We start from the raw sequence: 23,966 nt of genomic DNA, 5'->3' as shown, positions 1-23,966 counted from the left end.
AATGGCCCCATTTTAAAAAGTTTGATTCTACCACATGAACGGGTTTCATGCAGAAGCTCACATTGCATTCTGCCTGGGCAATCAGAAGGCACATCTTGGTCTAAGCAAGAACCAGACTTTGTGTGGTTCTGGTTTGCCTTTTGGGCGCTCTTCACATACATGTTTCTGTTTATACTGTTTCATCTCACTTTCTATGTTATGTAAGATATCAACCTGTCTCAGTGTCTATGTTCAGTAAGATCTAGGCCTGTCTCAGTGTCTACGTTTTGTAAGATATATCCTGTATGATATAGGCCTGTTCTATAAGCTGCGACCTGGTTTGCCTGGCCCTTCCTTCCCTTAAGCTGGCAGGGGCCATATATCATATATCTTATTGGTGATCGGCGACTGGGAACCAGCATTTGGGCTCCAGTGTCTGGTCAGATGAAGACTTGCTTCAACTTTGGCAGATTAATACCACTATCTCAGGAACCACTAGTTCATGCTGAAAGTAGAGAGAGAGATAGAGAAACAGAAAGAGAGACCGACAAATGGATACATAAAGATAAACAGATAGACTGACACACAGAATGTGTTGGAGTCCTGCAATTTGCAGCCTGCATTATCTGATTGGTTGAGAGAAACATAATACGAATGCATTAGCAAATCAGCTGGACTGCTGTCAGAACTACCTGGCTACCTGACATACTATTATACAAGTCTTATTGTTGGGAACTTAAAAAGGATATGGAAAAAGGCTTCCGTTGAAAACAATACTGGAAAAATAACCAATTTTCCCTTTTCCTGTTTTCCAAAGTGAGAGGGGGAACTTCCACAAATGAATCTTTGAGAAGAAGGGGGGAAAAAGGCTTAAGGAGGTCAAACAATAAGTTACTGAGTTCCATGGCTCATGCAATCATGTCCTGTTGTAGTACACGAGAACATGATAGAGTTACTGACAAACAATGACTAAATCTCCCACTCAAAGAGTAACATAACACTTCAGCAGGTTAAACACCACAACAAGTCCAGTCCAAACGGAACAGACGGCAGTCTAGGGTGGTCTGACAGTGTTGGCCCCAGTCTCCAGTGCACGTACTGCAGCGGTCTTCTAGCATTCAGTGGTCTGGTCAACTAACATTCAGCGGCCCGGTCATCTAGCATTCAGCGTTCTGGTCATCTATCATTCAGCGGTCTGGTCATCTAGCATTCAGCGGTCTGGTCTTATAGCATTCAGTGGCCCGGTCATCTAGCATTCAGCGGCCCGGTCATCTAGCATTCAGCGTTCTGGTCATCTAGCCTTCAGCGGTCTGGTCATCTAACATTCAGCGGCTCGGTCTTCTAACATTCAGTGGTCTGGTCATCTAGCATTCAGCGGCCCGGTCATCTAGCATTCAGCGCACCGGTCATCCAGCATTCAGCGGTCTGGTCATCCAGCATTCAGCGGTCAGGTCATCTAGCATTCAGCGGTCTGGTCATCTAGCATTCAGCGGTCTGGTCTTCTAGCATTCAGCGGTCTGGTCTTCTAGCATTCAGTGGTCTGGTCATGTAGCCAACAGGGATTCGATCTTCTAGCCTACAGGTGTCTGGTCTTCTAGCATTCAGGGGCCCAGTCTTCTAGCCTATAATAATAAACCCTATCTAACAAAAGTGGTACTAGCTCAAAATAATCCTATCATGCTAGCGAACCTCTCCCCCTTCTCTTCCCACTCCATCTTCCCTGACTTCTTCATACAGCATATTATTATCAAGGTCAAACATGACTGACCCCGAAATTTGCTGAGGTTGTGACAGAGCCCAGCCCCTAATCCCCAGACAGTCATATGTTGTATTGATAAGACATCTGTTTTCAGGAGACATCATCACGGCCGACGGGTCGCGCGCTCCACGTCCCATTCCAACATGTCCCACAGCATTGGTTCAGACGGGTTTCACCAGACCTAGTCGAAGAAGCTCCTATGTGTTAACAGCTGAAGTCATCATATCGTGAGACTGATGATCCACTATGGATGACCGAGTCTTCATTTTACATTTCAGAGGCACTCACTGGTAGTCCTCTTAAGATAATAATGTGAAAGAAAAAAAACATCTCAGCAATAGTAAGAGTTTGTCACTGACTAGCTATCAGTAGTCAGTGCAAGCTTTTATTCTGGTTTTGTTTGTATTTTTGTTTGTGTGGGTGTGTGTGCTTGTAGATGTTTGATGGATAGCAGAAATAGTCATCCCCAAGAGGCGCACCTGCAAAGGAAGATGTGGCTGTTGTCCGCGACGTGCAAAATAGATCCCTTTGGGTGAAATGGCAGAAGTGAAAGTTTGAAAAGGTGGTCGTTACTCGTCTCCGGTGACTTCAAAACAGATAACAATAGAACCAACCAAAGTATCAACCAAAGAATCAACCAAAGAATTAAAAAAAGGAACCAACATCCTTTTAAGTCTAACATTAGTAGTCCGTCTCGGTCCTGTGTTTTCTGGTTTTGCCAAAACACCCGTTGTTTGGTCTTACCGACGTAGTCGTCGACAACCAATAGCATCTGGTCATGTTGTGTCTTGCCAGCTTAGTAGTGAAACACAGTACGATATGTCAGAAACAGTCGATAGTGAGGGTTCCCGATATCTTGCGCCGCGTTGTCTCATGGAAAACAACCGTGTGTTCATACTGCTCAAATAACGATGCTCAAATCAAACTAAAACCATCCAGTCATACATTCACACCGCAAATACTTGAAACATCTAGCCACGGTATCATGAATTAAGTAACACTGTTTATGAAAGTCGGAGACGCACCAGTGTCACACAAATAATGTGTCGGCCTGAATCCCAGTCGAGATTTCAAATGTTGTTGTCTAAAGGTATATACAATGTGCCTAACTAATGCATGATCCTCTGAACAATGTAACTAGGTCTAACCACATCTGGACAACAAAACCAACAGTGAGTTCAAAACAGAACTTCGTCCTGTCAAACAAACATGGGTCAGCAATAGTCCCTCCTGGAAGCCGGCTTGAAATAACACCCGGGCGTTGTTGCTCTCATTGTTGTGGCTTCAGTCTACAGGTCGCCCTGTTCACATTCCTCCAACACTTGATCCAGCAAAATCTACATACATAACAGCTTGTTTTTTCAGAGCAACAACCCACGGTCACAGACCCCTGGTCTCTTCTGGAATCTCCCAGTAATGGTCAACAACAAACCAAGAGTGACAACAAAAGGCGAATAAGTAGTTAAATAAACTGTATTCTCCCTGAGAGGAAGGTGCCCTAGGGCTCAAGGGAAAGAGGGAGCGAGGGGAACCAAAGAGACATGAGAGATGTGAGACTAAGGCATTAGAAACCAAGAAAAACAAACTGGCTGCCAAGAATTCTACATGGGCGTTTATAGTGAGGGACGGTTTAAAGTGCCGCCACTGTCTCTCTCTCTCTCTCTCTCTCACACACACAAACACACACACACACACACTCTCACTAACCCTGGTAATGAAGGCTGCTAATCCTACTGCTGACAGGAAGTTCCTACACACACAACAATGCTGCACATCTGGATGGCTGACACAAACACACACACGTGCGCACACACACACACACGCGCGCGCACACAAACTTGAAAGAGACGTCCTTGAGCTAGGCAGCACAACAACAAAGCCATTTACAGGCCCTGCAGAGGTGCATAGGCAACCCCTGATTTGAATGTGCTAGGCCTGACTGGCTGTGTTTTTCCATTCCTCAAGCAAGGTTTACAGGGGTTCATGCCTATAATCTTTAACAAACAATTACATACATTTCAGTATCAAACAGTTAATTTAAGGGGTAACACTTTTCAAATGCCACATGACACAAGATGAGCAGAACTAAAATGTGGAGACTGTCCTAGTGTTTAGCTCCCAGAGGGAAAAACCTGGTTTGAAGCAACTCTGTAACATTGACTTTGGATCAATGTGGAAAAACTGATTGAAATGTCAATCAGAGAATTCCGTCAATCTTTTCACCAAAGATTTTAACCCGAGAACCGATGACAAATCACCTTTTTTGTGTTACTTTAACTTAAACGCAAATAAAAAGTAGATGTTGAACTAATAATTACAGGACCACTAGCTGTATGACAACCCAGCTCAGCCATGCACAGCATTGAGACCTCCACAAGTCTACCAGCAGAACTCAAAGGTGCTGTTCCAGGGACAAAACATCCACCCTTCTTTCCACACACACACACACACACACACAACAACGAATAGACATAGTTACACACAAATGGAAGAAGCACACACCCTCTCTCTCTCCTGACAGGACTCAAGTCTAAACATGATCTCAGCTCTTACTGACGTCACTCCAGTCCGTTTCTCACACACACACACACACACACACACACACACACACACACACACACACACACACACACACACACACACACACACACACACAAAGTCATTAGGGAGGCAGTATGAGTCTCAAGGGCAGAAACCAAATTCAAGGGCTTGACTGTGTCAGAACAGAGTACTGACAGTTTAGTGTTTAGTGACCCATTCCTATGACTGTCTCTACATGCTCAATAAAAACAACACATTAACATCAGGTGGTTGAGAGAATCAGCCGGGAAAGGGCAAGTAGAAGAGCTAAAGACTGAAAAAGGTCTGTAGTAAAGTTCATACTTCCTTTTACATTACAGAATTGGTGTGTTGTTTAACTGTGTTCCTCCAACGAATGTGTGTTGTTTAACAGTGTTCCACCACCACAGTGTGTGTTGTTTAACTGTGTTCCTCCACCACAGTGTGTGTTGTTTAACTGTGTTCCTCCAACGAATGTGTGTTGTTTAACAGTGTTCCACCACCACAGTGTGTGTTGTTTAACTGTGTTCCTCCACCACAGTGTGTGTTGTTTAACTGTGTTCCACCAGTGTGTATGTAGTTTAACAGTGTTGTTCTGCCAGAGGTCCTCTATCTGGGGTTATGGCTACAAGTCTAACAACTCTGCGTGTTAAGCTGTGGGAAACAGATGCATCAGGGTTCATTATGTCCAGTACAACAGAACCACTGAGATATTGCAACCAGATTCACCCCACCCACCTCACACACACAAACACACACACACACACACACACACACAGATTGAATCTAACTGAAGCTGAAACTAATGTTCCTAAATGTTTACCTCAACTAATTATTCAACAGTGCCACCAGCAAGGGAGAAAACATCCCAATCAGCCAGCAGTGTTGTCTCTCAGTCTTCCTTTAACTCTTTTGAAAGGACAGTAAAGTTAAGAGATGGCTCCTTGTTTAAACTCTGTGTCCATCCCAGCAGTGAAAGGAGTGGGACGACTGAAGCCTCGGCATGGCCCAGCCAATGGTTCCAAGGAGAAGGAGGCAAGCGGCTGAAGCGGATACCAGATAAAGACATGGTACAGAACACACACACACTCACACAGACACACACTCACACAGACACTTGAGACAACACAACCTCAGTCCGATGAACACCTGGACTCGTCACGGCCTTCAACCAGGACCAGATAACAGGACGGAGCGGACACAGTTCTCACACTCCCTCCTCATCGTTCAGTCCTGTCAGTTGCCGTTGGATACAACCGATAAAACTGGCCAATACCGCAGCTCTGTCGGTTCTAAGCATAGTCTCCTCCCACAGGAAGAATCCCAGCGTTGTCTCCCGTTTCACCCCAGACTCATCTCTGAGGGGACTGTCGTGTGGGAAGCACACTGACAGGGACAGGGATTGACACCTTGCCGTCACCCTGTTCTGGGTTCAGACTACTTCAGAGTGAGAACGTGCTAACAAGTTAGCAAGTTTGCATGGGCGCTAATGAAACCGCGTACACACACACACACTCACACCATGGGTTTGTCTCGGGTTGGTCTCACAACAGGGCTATTCTGCTCACATATCTTTTGATTGCCTCTTAAAATCAATTACAGAAAGGGTGGGTTTGCCTTTCACACACAGACTCAAAAATCACAATAACAAGAAGTCAGACACAGACCCACAAAGACACACCGACACAGACACACACACAGACCCACAAAGACACACACCGACAGACACACACACACAGACCCCCGTGAGGCTATCTGACGTAAATACAGAAGAAAACATATCAGGATTAAAAAGAGGGTGTATTTTTTCTGATCCCAGTTCAGTGTAAATTGTATCAAATGTCATTCAACTAACTACATTAGAAAGCAATTATGGCTTAATGGCTGTCTAAACCCATTATCAACATTCATCTAACCTTTAAATATTTAAAGATAATACCTATTTAATTTGTGAGATTTAATGGACTGCCTGGGAGAGTGCATGTCTATTTAGCTTTAGTGTTTTATTCTGTTTTCAGCAGGGAGAACACCCCCCCACACACACACAAAGACACACACACACATACACACAGACAAACAAACAGACAGACAAACTCGTTCTTTACCAATCTCTCTTCCACCAGACTCTCTCACCATCTTCCTCCATCCCTCTCCATCTCGCTCCTTCTCTCAATTATCCACCCATCCTATCCTCCACTCTCTCAATCCCCCCCCCACTCCCTGCCCCTCCCTGCCTGCCCCCCCCCCCCCCCCCATCCCTCTACATGGCATTGCCCTTGACAGGGACATGCTTGTTGGAGTTGAGCTGTGGCAGCAGCAACAATCTACAGGAGACACTTTACATTTTCAGAAGCACTCTGCCGCGCCGGCAATTTATGTCCGTGTGTTTCTCTTGACATAATAACATTTGTTTTATGGCCGGAGTCGCCCGGCGGAGGAGAGGCAGGCAGTCGCCGCACAGCTGCTCCAATCCATCCTGCACCGTTAGCCTAGCTAGCCCGCCGCAGCCAAGTGAAGTGCCCCCAATTCAAAACCAGCGAGAGTGACATATGGGGCTCGGGCTAATCTAAAAGAAGAGGCGAGGACGGAGAGGAAGAAAAACAAAATGGCCGCCAACAGAAGGTTCCAGAATGTGAGAGAAGACAGAAGCCCCCCTGCCACACGGCAACACGCGATCGGAGGAGGGAACGGTGTCTGGCTGGATTTATTCCACAACAGACCTGCCCAGATGGACAGGACGGGAAAACGTGCCTCTCAGCAGACACTTATTAGGGAATTCACGTCCCCGGGAAGCCCACGCAAGTGTAACTGGAGGGAAACCTGGAGGAAACTGGATTGCATGTTGTCCCTGAACTATAGAAGGTCAAGACGCAACCTAGGCCACGTTTAAACATAATGCACATGTGCCGGCCTCATGCACCAGGAGCCTCTAACCACCCCCCCCCCACACACACACACACACACACACACACACACACACACACACACAGGAGACCAGGGTTCATTCCCCCCTGTCAACCTCACCTACTTATTCTCTCACTTCAAAACAGTCTCTGCACATCGTTTGAAATATGTCTAAGAAAAGTAAAAAAATGCAGAGACAATATATCTTGGAATATTGCAGATGCCATTTCGGCTACCAGGACAGCATGCCCAATAATAATGCAAACCTTTGACTGAAGCATACACCACAATGCTAAAGGACTATTACTACTATATGGACACAGACCATTAAACCAGAACACATTTACCTAAATATTTACTGGAAATCGTTTCTAGAGTTGTGGCTGGATTTGACCTTCACGTCTATGCAGTTTTTGTTTGATGCTGCATTTTTCGTGGCAGTGAAAGAAACATAACTGAGATACACCACTTCATCTCCACTGGAAGACCTGGGAGGGGAAAAAACATTATTTTGATTGACTCTAATGTTTGTGGCCCTAAAAGGTAATTAAGTCTTTGTCTGGTCTTTGGGGTTTTAGTCAGGGTATCTGTATAAGCACTTTGTGACCACTGTTGATACAAAAAGGGCTTTATAAAATAAAATGCACTGACTTAACTTGATTTATCCACACATTCAAAGGAAACCCACATTTAGAGGTTAATCTGCTTGACAACAAAGGGAGATTCAGAACTTTGACAATATAATCATAGTTACAGAAGATATCATTATCAGAGAAACGTCTAAACAGCACTTAATGAGACTGACAAGACCTTTGTCACACGGTTTCCACAACAGCCCAGCCAGTGCCGGCAATGAAGACAACCACAAGGTGAGGAGACCGAGCAAGAACCTGACCGTGTTAAGAAGACGAGAGGATAGACAGCTAGAGGGCTACTGTCTTCAGAATACCGGAGTATAGAAGGAGTTGATGAAGGAGGGATGATGGAGAATAGAATGAGAGGATGAAGGAGGGATGATGGAGAATAGAATGAGAGGATGGAGGAGGGATGATGGAGAATAGAATGAGAGGATGGAGGAGGGATGATGGAGAATAGAATGAGAGGATGAAGGAGGGATGATGGAGAATAGAATGAGAGGATGAAGGAGAGAGATGAAAGAGAGGCATGAAAGAGAGGGATGACAGAAAAATAGCAGATTGTGAGGATGAAAACAAGGGCTGATAGATAGTAGAATGAGAAGGTGAAAAGGGGGATGACAGAATTGATAGATGGATGACAGTAAGTGAGAGACAGGAAAAAGACAGAAAGAGAAAGGGGAATAAAATAAAAGAGAGATGGACAGAAACAGACGACCAGAGACAGAGCGACATACAGTAGAGAGGCATCTTTCCTGAACATCCAGAAGAGAACATGAAGACCAGGCAGGATGAAACCGGTGCTGAATGTATGATAATGTATTAATAATGACCTCGGGTCCAGCCAGACACTTACCATCATATTAGTGTATACAAGCTATACATATAACCCACTGTAAAGGCTGTCCTGGTGCTGTAACATAAATATATATATTTAATAGCGACGTTATCATTCATTGGTGATGGTGTATTTCCTGGGAACGGCATCATGTATCAACTTAGGGGCACAGAGGACTTTCTAAATCTGCCCAATCTGGAGACCTGACGGGTCCCCGAGGGCTGGGCACATTGGCCTCTACCCGGGAAGGGGGGGGGGCACGGTTAGCAGGGATTTCTTTGACTCTTCTCGCTCTAGCTATTGGCTCAGGCGGTATGTGGTGATGAGATCGTTAGTCAAAGGAGGGTGCCCTCCCACATGCTGATTCCGCTAACTTTCTGGTTGAGCAAACAGTGTGAAGAGAAGCAGAACGACTTGGTGGGTTTGTTTCGGAAGACCATGTCCTGATCTTCCACTCTTATGTACACGCACACACACACGCAAACATGCCTTCTATACACATCATCTATTGTTTTTTAAAGATTGTGAGAAATAGAGACAGCAAGAAAGAGATGAGTGAATGGGTGTGTGTGTGTGTGTGTGTGTGTGTGTGTATGTGTAAATGAGTGTGAGAGAGAGAAACCAATTGTTTAAGCAAACAGGTGAACATTTACAGCATGCTAATTTGTAGCAGTTTACTATTATGAAAGCAATTTCTATTGTGTAACAAAAGATTCTCAGTGAACCGCAAATGAGGCTTGGAATATATACTTAATTAAAGCAGCAATGCAATTAATTGACACTTTTCCGCAAAAAGTGCTAAAGAGCTTTCTCTCTTTTCCTTCTCGTGTTTCTCTTCATCAGAGAGACATCATTAGAGCAGTGTTTCTTGTGTGGGATATTTCACAGAGAGCTATAGTTAGGTAGGTCTTCAGAGTTACCATATGTTGCTGTAGCTATATATACACAGCAAGGTAAGGTTGGTTTAAAGACATGACTGTGACCATATCTAGAGCCAATTGATGACAGGTACCAGACTGTCCAACGCCACGATCCTCATTTCACTGATCAACGAGCACCTGATTGTCTAAACCCGGCCTCTAGAGACTCCGCCCACTTCCCCTAGATACCAAGTAGAACGGGGATATCACTAAACAAAGACACGGCCAATCGACCAATCAGGGGCCAGAGAGGGTGGCGGGCGGCAAGCGCACCCTAGAAGAAGGCGGAGCAGATGTGGCCACTCCGCAGTAGGGTCATATAGAGACTGAGTGGGACACTTGACTGGAAACAGGCGGATGTGGAAGGGGGAGGGGTGGATGTTGGCAAACCCTCTACTCCTCCATCCTGGCTCGCTATTCACAGACACACACAGTTAGACATACACACACACACACACACACACAGAAAGACAGACACACACACACAAAGAAAGACAGACAGACACACACACACAGAAAGAGACAGAAAGAGACAGACAGACACAGACACACACAGACACACACAGACACAGACAGACACAGACAGACACAGACAGACACAGACAGACACAGACAGACACAGACACACACTCATACAGTTTCAGTGTTAACAGCATTGGAAGGAAGTAGATGAGGAGCCTTGGTCCGTGTTCAGACATGTTTCAGTGGTGGCAGGAAGCCTTCATAACTCCACACCTACTGACATTCTAGAATGTTGGCCATGAAGTCAGCAGAACACACGGAACCACGGGCCCAGCGGAACACTCGACTCACAAAGGGGAACCGGTGAACGCACGGCTGATGGAGCCAGGAGGGGTGTTGTCGTACCCACCAACCGGGCTGTAGGTCTGTCGAGAGCGCCGGACCAGGGATGCATGTTGTTTGTAATACAAATGTGTCTCACATCTGCGCATGCAGAGTGAATTAGCAGTACTGTGGTGCAGATATTTACTCAGGAAGGAATTCACCCGTGGAAAGGAGAAGAAGAAGAAAGGCCTTGTCCCAGAGGCCTGTCAGAGCTCATATCTCCAGCCTGGGAGTATACACTGAACAGCAACCCTCTCTCACACACACATACAAACAAACACACACAGACACATTTGTTTTACTAGACTTGTGAGGACTTCTCTGGGACTAATATTTACCATAACCCCAAGCCTAAAATATCCTTTTTAATCTTTTTTTAAGTAAGAACTAGCCAAATGTCTTGATTTTGCCTGTTCACCAGGACTTCTGGTACTATAGTTACACACACACACACAGAGAGCAGCTCTGCTAAGCGCTGACTAAATAGTGTTGCTTGTTTTACGACTCGATACTGAACACCTGCACAGTTAACAGACGGGGGCCAGACAAAGACTGTGCCAGCGTCCCAAATCACACCCTGTTCCCACACCCTGGCCCCAAATGCACCCAGTCAGAAGAAGGGGACTGTGTTGGGAGGAGGGTGGAGATTGGACCTCAGGGCCTCTCTTTCATGTGAGAACACTGGTTCTGTGGGAAAGAATAGCTCTCGTTACATTCCTCTGTCCTGTTCGCCTCCACTGAATGAGCATGTCTGTGAGACACACACACTTATATATTTTTTGATTTCACAATTAACATTTAGAGGCGTACAGCCTCCTAAGGTAACGACCTAAACACAACCTGACGACAACGCTCACTCAGCCCAGTGACACACCCAAGACTCCCTGATTCCAGAGCTACCAACCCCGTCCCAGACGACCCGGTACATATGCCCCGCCCCCTGGCCCGCCCCCAAACCACTACAATGTGTGGAGTGTCGGACACCCCAGAAACACCCCCCAGCGTAAAACCAGCCTCCGCCGACAGCAGAGTGTTTGAACAGCTGTATGCTGTTTACATTCAAATCAAATCCACTTTTATTCCTCACAGCTTACAGCCAGTAGAAGGGTTAGACCCTCAAACATCAGTTACTATGTAGTAGAGAAAGTAGTACTCATTACTGAACACCTGCCCCTGGGAATGGAAACACTACCACCAGTTAGAATCACTTCTACAAGCTCGGCTAGTGGTATTCTGAGGTGTTGTCCTATAATACACACATGCTGAAACCCCCAGAATCACACTCTCACTCTCAGTCACTCTCTCTCACTCTCAGTCACTCTCTCTCACTCAGTCACTCTCTCTCACTCAGTCACTCTCTCAGTCACTCTCTCACTCTCTCAGTCACTCTCTCACTCTCTCACTCAGTCACTCTCTCACTCAGTCACTCTCTCACTCAGTCACGCTCTCACTCAGTCACTCAGTCACTCTGCAATTCAGTGAATCAATTAGGTTGTTTGTGTTTAAAGTCAGTGTAACCACTCTCTCCATGCTTGACTCCTCTCAACACACACAGCAAAGAAAAACAACTTCATAAATGCTGATTTATTGGATAATTGGAGCTTAAATGGCTTCATGCTGCTAGAAGATGGACGTCTAACAGGCGTTGTAGGGAAAATGAAAACAGAGCCCCACTAAACAAGGAAACGCTGAGGTCTGAAAGTCACTGTGAAGTCAAGGAGGGCTTTCCTATCACCCGTCAGTTGTTAAAAGGTGACGGTAAAAAACAACATCACAGCCTCTCCTTCCCTCAACGTATGTGGCAGCATTTGTAGGAAGAACTGACCGAAGGAGAGAGAGAGAGAGAGAGAGTGTCAAAGAGCGAGACAAGGTGACTAAGTGAAAGAAAAAGAGGTACAAGGTGAGTGAAAGAGGGAAGGAAAGAGAGGGAGTCTGTTTGGAGTAAGGAGGGATATTCAATGTCCTGACAGGGAGGAATGTGAGGGAGAGATTCAGGAAGAAACACTCAGACTGAGGAGGGAGGAGAAGCCGGATGTTCCCCTGCCAATGAGAATAACAGCAGAAAGAAAGAGAGAGGGAGAGAGAGAGAGAGAAGGGGAGAGAGGGATGGAGAGAGGGAAAGAGAGAGAGAAAGAGAGAGGAATGGAGGGAGGGAAAGGGACAACAAGACCGACAGAGCTGTGTAAACTAAAAGCCAGGGATCATAACACAAAGACAGAAACACACAACCCTGATAAGTTTTTTATCTGTCGGTTTGTACAGGAGCTCAATAAAACAGTCAATTCAAGAAGTGAAGTAAATTTTTTATGACTTCTCAATGAACTGAAAGTCACCCCCAGAACTGACTGCCTAATTGTAATAGAAAACAAGCATGGCTTGTGTTGACCGTTCCATAATATTCCCAAGAGGCTCCTAGCTAAAACAGGTAACGTAACGACACATCAGAAAGGAAGAGAGGTACAAGTCATTTCAATCAAGTTCACCTTGTTCTTCCGCGTGCAATTACAATGTTTTGATATGGATACTTCTACATGTAATTATGCATTTGGATACAGTCAGAATTGAACTGGTGGGACTTCAAACAATAACCAACAAAGCGCTACATTAAAATGTGAACATTTGTATAAAGCATTTAAAAAACGTAATAAAACATGTAATACTTTTCCAAATCCTGAGCTTTAACTTAGATTCACTCAGGCTTCCGAAAAATGCCTGATATCCATCCTGTCTGGTATATTCCGGGAATTCGGGGGAGCCCAAAACCTGGAATTCTGCAACCAGGACATCTGGAAAAACCAGAACATTTTTGGAGTTGTTACGGGAATTGTGCAACCCTAATGGAAGCCATCCTCAGCTTGCCGTGTCCTTTCACTGTGAAGACTGGAACAGCCAAGGATTTATTTTGCTAATAAATAAATACATTCTCTCAGACCTAAAATGCAATCCTCTTGGTAAGTCCAACACTGTTTTTTGTACTAAGTAGTGGTCTTGTCCTGGATACAGAGAAGCCCACGGTATAGAAACGGGCCACGGTCTAGAAACGGCCCACGGTCTAGAAACGGCCCACGGTCTAGAAACGGCCCACGGTATAGAAACGTCCCACGGTCTGGAAACGGCCCACGGTCTGGAAACGGCCCACGGTCTAGAAACGGCCCACGGTCTAGAAACGGCCCACGGTCTAGAAACGGCCCACGGTCTAGAAACGGGCCACGGTCAAGAAACGGGCAACGGTCTAGAAACGGCCCACGGTATAGAAACGGCCCACGGTATAGAAACAGGCTTTGGCTTCCGTCGGCCTTTGTGTGACATTAAGAAGTTCACAGTTGGTGGCTGCGTGAGACACAGTCAAGCAAACGTTTATTGTAAAAAGAGAAACGCATCTGGCGAAGGAAAATCCAGCCAGATTTACATTTCAGTAGTGAGCAACGAACAAAAGATTGACACCAAACCAATGTCTGGTTGGCCGGCGGGACTTCAAGACCAGTTCATCTAGAAACGGTGTGTAGCTCAAGTGCCGCTGTGCCGGAATATCTTTGTCACAACGACATGACAAAATACACACACGCACACACAACGAGAAACTGACTGCAACCATAATTATTAGGCTGTTTCTGAGGTCACAGTGTTCTTCAGACACTAAACCAGGAAAGAGCTAGCTAATGACATACAGACACACACACGCACAACCACACGCGCACACACACGCACACATAAAAAATGACAGGGCCACAAATACAAAACGTGTTCTTTCTTAATCTTTCTATGTCTGAGCGCTGACTTGTAGCCTAACAGGCCCAACTGTGTTGAACACATTCAGGCCGTTACGACACCTCATCCAGGGGGAGTGCATGAATCCAGGCTCTGTGCTACCCTCGCCAACACAGGCGGCACTCCTCAAGCAGCTCACATACACTGCTGTCAAACTCCGCAGACCAAATGGCACACTAGTCCCTAGGTGGGGCACTCGTTTTTACTGTAGCCCCATGGTCCTAGGGAGACGGAAGTGCACTACTTAGAGAATAGGCTTCCTTTTGAGACGCGCAGGCGTTGTCAGAGCCTCTGGTACGGCAGCTCCCGTAACCTTGGCAGCCGGATGATGAAGACGTGCTAGGCCCAGCCCACTTCCCCCCTGGCAGGTTAACATTAGCTTCCATCACTTTTCAATTACGGCAAGACGCTGGTTCTTTGTTTCGGCACATCTTATTGAGGCTGTGACAGCTTATCAATATTGAAGTTCTCCCGTTTCACGGTTTCACAGTGTGCCGTTTACCTACCGAAACAATAGCAAGGTTACCCAACGTTTTTAAGTTGTGTTCGAAAAACTAATTAGTACTTTGGGACTGAATGTCAGTGTAAGCAGTTGTGTGGGTGGACATGAGCCATTCACATATCTGTCCAATAGTGAAATCTGTAATTGGTAGCGTAACAATCTCTACTGTTTTTCATAATCACTTCATGATCCGGTTATATTTAGGCCAACCAACTCACAGTTTGAAGGCGTTTAAAGGCCAAGACACTGTTTATGGTTACAAGTTGACTGTCAATATAACGTTGTTCAACATAAATCACACATATCTAAAAACTCACAATATCTCAAGAGGAAATCTGGATTAAGGCCTAGGGTCCATTATCTGCAATGTTGTTTAAAGGACTTTTAATTCAGTGCATTTTTATACTGTCTATCTCTCAGGTTGAGCAGTTACAAAAGCCTAATCCCAAAGGCCCAGTTTTTCCAACAGTTATCTATCTGGATGTTGAGTATCTGATAGGATTACATTTCTAGAAATAGAATGAGCAGAACATACAAATAATTGGCTGGAATGGATGCTCCCATTCTAGTCATTCTATTTCGATGCATTTTGTCTTGAATACAGACAGATATCTTTAGGAAAACTGGGCCAAGAACACTATTAAGTGAAAAAGTTAATAGGTCAAATCAGACTACAGGTATTTCACCCAAATTAGTCGAGATATAAAGCACAGACCAAAACGGCTAAATGCTGTTAAATTAACATTTAATGACAACTGATCATACGAGGTAATAACAACAAAGATTAGACGTGTTGTAACGACACGGTAACCATATATGCACCTCACTTCAACATGATCTAATGTGGCACTTAGAGGGGCAATCCGCTGTTCATACAATAACAGCAAGGACACACCAACAGTGGCCTGGATAAAACAACTGTAACTGAGGTTCACAGACACATCAAAGGATTAAAGGACTGATTATCCATGATATACAAGTTGCAATATTAACCATGTTTTAAAAATGTTCTAACCATGCTTTGAACATGTTTTAACAATGTTCTAACCATGTTATAACAATTTTTTAATAATGTTTTAACAATGTTTTAATAATGTTTTAACAATGTTCTCACAATGTTCTCACAATGTTCTAACCATGTTTTGACCATGTTTTAACAATGTTCTAACCAGGCTTTTACCATGTTTTAACAATGTTCTAACAATGCTTTGACAATGTTTTAATAATGTTCTAACCATGTTTTGAACATGTTTTCACAATGTTTTAACAAGATTCTAACCATGTTCTAACCATGTTTTAACAATGTTCTAACAATATTGTAACCAGGTTAAAAAAAGTGTTTTGAAGGTATAAGGTGTTTGTTTATATTTACATGGTCAACCAACAAAAGAGAAAACAACCTAAAACAAACCTAAAACAACCTCATATTTTGCAATGATGTGGGGTTAGACACAATAGGTCTACAAAAGTAATATTATTCAAGAATCAATGGATCCTCATGGTTCAGTATCATTCATTTTAAATAAAATAAATGGATGTAGCAGTTGCAGACTGTCCCTTTAAATGTAAGCGTCATCAAAAAGGTGTTGCTACCTATTAATTATCTGCAGGAAAAGTTGATAAATAACATTACTGGGTTACAAAGACTTTTAGAGTCCTGACATAGGTATGTGATTAACGAAATAAATAAATAATTATAAAATATTAAGAACTGTCACTTCTACAATCTCCACAACCAATGCTATTAGGTGCCGGCAACAGAACAAGCCCGGGATTTAATAATCGATTATTAATATTAACCTATGAGGGCTTGAGGAGGTAATATTACAAGACTTAGACACAACCTTGAAATTATTCCCATTATTAAAGACAGTAATTATTAGTAATACTACTTTAAATACTGCTAATAATATCTGCCATTATAGCTAAAACACCCATTAATTCCTAATCCGCAGCAATAATTACAGCATGGCTGGCGTTTTGTGAAAGCTCGTTCTGCTTCCTGTGAGTATGACAATCTCACCCGTGTCAGAGGCAGAGAGAGCAGGAAAGACAGGGGGAGAAAGACAGGGGGAGAAAGACATGGGGAGAAAGACAGGGTGAGAAAGACGGGGAGAAAGACAGGGGGAGAAAGACAGGGGGAGAGGTGGGAAGGAAGAGAGGAGGGGAGGGGGGGGGGGGGGAATCCAGGTTTTACTAACTGCCTCCCTCCTCTCCTCGTCTTTATTTTGAATGCAATCAGTCTCTTTTTGACTGACAGGCATGACCAAGACATATCAGCGGTGAATAGAGGAAGCAGGGAACAGTCAGGCTTGCCATGGAGGCACTTTATCTGCCCCGCGTCCTCAATGGCACCCTACGCCCCAAGCCCAGGGTGCCGGTCACAGGCAGCGCACTCAGTAGGAGACGTGTCGCCGTTTGGGACATGGCCTATCTGTCTGTGACTCTGTGTACGGGTAGATGAAATGGAACGTTGCAGGATATTATTAAAACAGCATTTACACTGAGCGCTGTCTTAATAATGCCATGCCCGATTAAGAGAACAAAACTATGGCATACCATCAGGGCCTCTCGTCCTCCTTCACCCAAATCTCTCAACAGCGGAACTCTGGCATGGAGGCATGGAGGCGCGCGCGCGCGCGCACACACACACACACACACACACACACACACACACACACACACACACACACACACACACACACACATAGGGAACTCTGGCAAAGCCAGAACAGAGGCTGAGCCTCGCTGGCTGTTTGTGTGTAGCTAGGCTTTTCTCGCACAAAAGAAAAATGGAAACGCCACAGATGGATTTCAGTGATCGCTTCGCGGGCTGATGTTTCAGCTCGAACAGATAAATAAAATAAAAAATTGTCTATATTTGGGTCCATGTACGGCACGCGTAAAATGTGGGCTTTCATTAAAAACACGCTGTTTTTTTTTTTTGTGTCAATTCACTTTTATACAACAGTTCCGCCCCTCAATCGCCTGCCAACTCCAAGTTGCATGGCAACAGAGTAGACCAGTGTTCGTGCCCACCCCCACCCCCACCCGCCAGCCTAAAACCCAACTCACAGGACACGCTAGCCGTCCTAAACGGCCCCCGGACCCTACATAGCGCACAAGTATAGACCAGGATTTAAAGGGCGAGAATAGGGCACTAAAGAGGGGGCCAACTCGTCCGTAAGGGATCGGGCCACAACAACGAGGAAAACATGGAAGTTGCCCGGAAGTTTGTCTCTGGTGAAAACCAACGAGTTAGCGAGGCATCCAGAAGAACACGGACGCCTTTGTTTGAAATCTTCAAAGCGTTTTAATATTCAATGCCTAATCCAACTACCACTAGACCGGGCCTATACATCGTCAACCATCCATACATCATCCATCCACACATCATCCATCCATCCACGTGAACCAACAAAGACAAGCCACACATGTTTAAAGACATAGGACAGCATCGGCGTGGTTTGGGTCTAAGTTAGAAACATCTAATTAATTGGACACATCCAGAAAGCAGGGAGCCTTTCCCCGATGTCGTCACTTTTCTCCTTCGAGAAAACATGTCGTGGTCGATGTGGACAAAGATGAATACTGTGGTGAACAGCCTGACATGGTGGTCCAGGGTGGTCCGGTTTTTATAGGCCACAGCCTCCCATAGACATGTACTGCTGTAGTATGGGCTGGACTCCAACCTGTTCTATCTGCAGAAGATATTTCACCACTGTCTCAATCAATGAAGGATAAATGCCTAAAGAAATGTGTCATGAATTGCCTGAAATTGACAGTGAACATAAATAAAACATAAATATAACATCCATATAAATACTAGGTGCCCAGTTTCATATTCCTTTAAAACACTAAAAGTAGTTTGATTGCTGCAGTCATCAACTGCCCCATTAACAGTCACCAATATTAGCAAAAGTATTTTGTTTTTCAACTTCTCAAGTACAGGCTACTTATCGTAATGATCCTAGCAAGAATGTAAAGTTATTGTGACTTTTTGTTTTTAACTCCTTTCAGGACATTGAGTTCCTTTAACACAATTACAACATCTCCTGGTGCCCCGCCAACCAGGTGTTCTTCAAGATACCACAGCGCACGGGAACATGACAACACAAATGATGCTACGAAGCCGCATAGAGACAAGCTATGGAGGAATGGTAGAAAGCAACGTCTATTCTAAAAACACCAAAGTACCTGCTACTGTCTCTGACTGCGCTCCAGAGACAGGAGGGTAGACCTCAAACCACTCCGGCCTACAAACGATAACGACGCAAACCTGAACCCACAGAAACACAGTGCCAGGTCTAACTGAACAGTGAGGTGTAAAACAAACTGTATGTAGTAGAACAAGAACAGTGTGTAGTAGAACAAGAACAGTGTGTGTTAGAACTAGAACAGTGCATATTAGAACCAGAACACTGTGTGTTAGAACCAGAACACTGTGTGTTAGAACCAGAACACTGTGTGTTAGAACGGTGTGTGAACGAACTGCCTGAAAAAATAGTTCTACACCTGCCGTTCACCCGTTTAGAGGTTGTACGAACATACAAGGAATACCTACAGAGAGAAATTACAACACCAAGGATAGTCCATCTTTTTCTTTTTTTTTTTATGCACATTTCGCTTCTGTGGTGAAGACAGAATGACTGAAGGGGGTGAAACACACACACACACACACACACACACACACACACAGGCCTCAAAACAACAACAAAATGCATCAACTGTTCACTTTCCCCCATCCCACAGAAATGCAGCATGCAGACTGTGTTCGGTAGATCTGGCATTGGCATACAACACCTGCTGTTGCCATCCAAAGAGGAAACGGCACGAGTCTTAACCGGGGCCTGCCGATTAAAGACACATCAGGCTTCCCTGGCTATGTGTCGCAGAGTGGGAGGTCTGGAGATGTGTGGAAAATCACCGTACGGAGCACATTCAAACCCACAGCTACTACCACAGTCAACAGAAACTGAGAAATGCACAACTTGAATAGTTAATAACAGTGTTGTGTGTGAATGTGTGTCGGCTAATTGACAAATGTAAATGGATCCCATGCACAAAGCAAAATAAAATCTCCAAAATTCGCGAGAGGAAACGTGACCTGTTGAGGCGTAAAAGGTTAGACGCTCAAACGGCACGGGCCTGGTGACATGTTGCGAAAATGTGCTTTACAAAGTGTTATTAAAATGTATTTAGATTCACATACTTGAGCCTGAGAAATGTCCACTTCCAAGGGAGGTTGGTCCGTTTTTACCGCTAACAGGAGGAGAGAACATCTAAAAGAAAACAAATTACACTTTACAAGAGAGACCCTTATTGCTTCAAGGCAAAATAATAAATACCTAAATCAACAATAAATTACATGTATTGTCTTGGGGAAATTGTGAATTTAAGCCCCCCGAAAAAAACAGCACTTTCTAATAAAATGTAAGAGAATAAAAATTATTATAGCTTACTACACAACATGTATAGTTCTGGTGTATGCTGGGAACACAAGTCTATTTCAAGAGTACAACACACACAAATACGGGTATTTTCCCTCGTGGACTCCCTACCATATTTAGTAACTGTGGGCATTCATAATTCAGCTAGAAGTGTTTTCTAGCGCTACTGTATTCTTCACAGTAGGATATGAAAAAGCCTCAAACTACTTCGAACAGTATTGTGAGTGTAGCTAATAATGGCCCACGTCATTGTAAATACGCTGACAACATTTACTGAACAGCAAATGGCAAATTTTCTTCTGACTAATAAAAAAAGTGCTATATATTTTTCACGGACATTAAGTTGAACATGAGCGGAGAGTATTATTGGTTCAAGAGAACATGGCCGTGGGGCACGTTTCCTGTCCAAACTTCCGAACAGATACCGTTTAAAGAAAAGTATTTGCCACGACTAGAGCAGTTAAAAAAGTCAAATATCCATTAGTCATAAATGCGTAAACAATATAAAAGTAACATATGTGATATAAAGCATCGACTATTTGTTCCATGTCTTATGGTAGGGCTACTCCCGCATGCAGTTATGACTCGACCAGTCTGCTGACAGAGAGCTGTCACTAGAATACCTAAAATACTGTGTAAAACTTATTAAACATTTTCTATTCTATAACAGAATGAAACATGAATAAAATACTTAAAAGGGGTCATACTACCATTGATGTTGGGAACATTTTCAAATCGCTGTTTCGCATCTATAGAAACAACAAAATTACTAAAGCAATATATCATATTTGTCTGCACATGTTTTTGGAGAAACACTTTAAATAGATACCACAATTACAACTTTAAATTATATATATTTTTTACGTTGAGTTAAAGACGTAGCCTACAGAAAGTAAATAAAAACGTTTAAATAAATACCTCACAATGGACACCAAAAACATGAATCTATCTATGCCATTCAAATAAAAATGTAAACAGTTACCGATAGGTCGGTACTGGGGTTATTGTCATTGCCATATTATAACAATTGCTTACCGCACTGAAATCCAATAAGTCGCTTAGTTCTTTGTCTGTCCCTAAGGCAGCCATTCGCTGTTGGTGATGCATTTTAGCAAAATCACACAAACCTAAAAACATGGAAACAAATTGCGGTCAGAGGACTCCAGTTCTCGCACGGATAGGAGGGGGACCGACCTAATAATCACTAGATCAGATCGTTCTCAAATCCACACACGACCCACGGTTATCCGAGACGCGCAAGATTCCACTTTGCATTAAACCTATTCTCTCTCAGCGCATCCTTGTGCAACAGGAGGTTTACGATGAAATTAAAGAATCCAGTGAAATAATACCGCAAGAAGATATTGACAAACGATTATATCCCCAGGTCCAGTTCTGGCTGTGTAAAAGGCAGTTTAGCCGGGAGATCAAGTGACAATCCCGTGTATAGAAAAATAAATAAATTCACGCTATACAGACAGATGAAAATGTATATAAATCGCACTTGTTAAGTGTCCAATAGTCAGTTAAAGTAGCACTGAACGTTTGGAAATATCCGTTTATAAATGAAATATAATCAGAATGTAGACATTAATTTCCCAGCTCTTCCATCGAGCCGAGTTTGTGCCCCATGTGCGTGTCACAGAATATAGCCTAATAACGTTGGTTTCTACAGCCACCTAGCTACTTTTTAATATATCGATACCCGCACTTTTTCTACCATTATTTGATGGGGTGAATCTTACATTACACGTAAACAATGAATAAGAGTAATTGATATCCCAATATATTTATTTTTATTTTTTAATTGACGGATGTAAAGAACCCAAATAGTTATGTTCGAGCGCGGAGTGTCAGCAGAAAGGCGCGAGCGGGTGAGCGAACGTCGATCTGACAGTCAGCATACCAAACCACCCAAATTCTTGTCACCTAAATAATTATACTGGGTCGATAAGAAAATAAACTTTTATTTGCCAACTAAAGTCAGCGATTTCATTTAGATGTTTTTATTATTACCATCTTCACTGCAAGACAACAAAGCCCACATTGACTGGGCAACGTTCATCTGTGTAAATTAAAACGTTGTGGCTAGAGTTGCTACTGTCAACTTATGATCATGGAGTGTCTGCAACATAGTTGATGCAGTCTTCAATGATGCTGATGATGAGGAGACAGTGACCGTTATTGCTGATACAATGTACACAATTATTGTTGTGCTATTTTATATTATGGAATGAAGACAACAAGTGTACTATTCTATCACAGACGACACAACTTACACGTTTAAATTTTAAACATTACATAACACGGACAGCCTTGTATCCTATTTTCAGATATGGGGTCTAGCTAGCACAGCTAACGTGGACTGGCTAACTTTTGCCGCGAAATAATGTCATCCTGAAGCTTGCCTGATTTGTGGGTTTAGGACAGATTGATATGTAGTTACATTCTATGAAAGCTACTCCGGTCACGGGCACTTTGGAAATTACAAATGTCAAACGTCCCAACATTGGAGTCGTTGTATACAACCGATATAAATGTTTAAGCTGAAACGGTCTGCCATTCTGTCTATATAACGATTTTGGAGAAAAGCACAGAAGCCAGCTAAAGACTATTACATTAGGGAAACGGTTCGAACTTGGCTGGCAAATAGTTTCATGCAATCCACATACGGGGTATGTCGCTGACTGTTCTTGTTTGTTGTAAAGAAATTGCACAAACATCAAAAGAAAATTAAATTACCTTAGTCTGATATGTTTACGTAAATCCAAAAAAGTGTGTCTCTGTTATTTGCTCTCTATCAGTGTACAAACTCAGCGATAGCTGACGACTTTGCCTATGCTACTAGCAAAAGCTAGCCAAAATATTTATCCGACTAACGATGTCAGCGGCTACATTTGTTTTGAAAACATCAATAGGCTTTCCGGTTAGGGTCAACTTGCAGCAAAACGTAGTTGTACATCCAGGTGCTGCCTTAAATTAGACAGTTGTGCTTGTTTCAGATCCCATGCAGTTAGCTACCAAGCTAGCTGGCTACTTTCCATTGCTCTAGTCTAGTCTGTCTCAGTGTTGTCGCGTGTGTCACACAGGCACTGTCGCTGGTTCCGTCCACATCCGGGAATGTACGTCAACTTACAAGACCGGTGACGTTGACCAGAAGACAGCGGTGCTGATGAGAAATGTTTTGGAGATAGAGAATAGTTTTCAAAATACGTTAGTTGCGGGCATTTGGTTGTCGAGGTTCTTATATTATGTTTACATGTGACCGTATATATCAGAAATAGGAGACGTTATTTGCCTCTCCCCTAATGCCTCATCATAGCCTGCCTCCTGTGAATTTTAACTTATAGCTGAGTCAACTGACATCTGATTTTTGCTAATACAAAAACATTTTTCTATCGTTATTTTGCCAGTTACTGAGACCAGTTATCTTGTAAACCTGTAACCTTTTCAAACAACAACCCAAGGCAAATTGAACTAGTCTGCTTGTAGAGGTTTTAAATTCACAAACATGTGTTTCTTAAATTAGAATCTAAAATTCAGGTGAGGGACTAAGAAAATATAGTACATTTGTCATAGATACGTAATAGATTATTACAAAACAAATTGTCCATAATCATTTTATCTATAGTTGACTCGTGTCACTGTCAGGTAGATTAAGTATCCAGCACAAAATATGAAACTGGCCATGGCAACATCTAGTTCTAAACATAGTATGATATTAAAAGCAATACCTTTCAGCTTAATAAAAAGAAGCTGAGGACTCAGAGTAAGCTGATAAACCTGTAGCGGGGGCAGGACACACA

General features: G+C 43.5%; 1 protein-coding gene across 15 annotated transcripts in view; it reads right to left on the bottom strand.

The window, feature by feature from the left end:
- LOC105020523 (transcription factor 4) overlaps positions 1 to 23,254 on the bottom strand; it is a 167,429-nt gene extending 144,175 nt beyond the window's left edge. For 2 of the 15 annotated variants that reach the window (XM_029117084.2, XM_029117088.2), the window contains exons 1-3: positions 21,196 to 21,787; positions 20,871 to 20,909; positions 19,923 to 19,992 (exon numbers count right to left, since the gene is read on the bottom strand). In XM_029117084.2, coding sequence (XP_028972917.1) covers positions 19,923 to 19,992; positions 20,871 to 20,909; positions 21,196 to 21,297 — 211 coding nt within the window. In that variant the 5' untranslated portion in view covers positions 21,298 to 21,787. Of the gene's footprint in view, positions 1 to 19,922; positions 19,993 to 20,870; positions 20,910 to 21,195; positions 21,789 to 22,902 lie in introns of those variants that run through there. The other 13 variants (XM_029117081.2, XM_029117086.2, XM_029117085.2 and 10 more) reach the window with 9 other exon arrangements.
- Positions 23,255 to 23,966: the final 712 nt, after the last annotated feature.

Source organism: Esox lucius, chromosome 23, assembly GCF_011004845.1.
Source record: "Esox lucius isolate fEsoLuc1 chromosome 23, fEsoLuc1.pri, whole genome shotgun sequence".
Classification (NCBI taxonomy): Eukaryota; Metazoa; Chordata; class Actinopteri; order Esociformes; family Esocidae; genus Esox; species Esox lucius.
The sequence above is the reverse complement of the archived record's forward strand: the minus strand, read 5'-3'. Positions and strand labels throughout refer to the sequence as shown.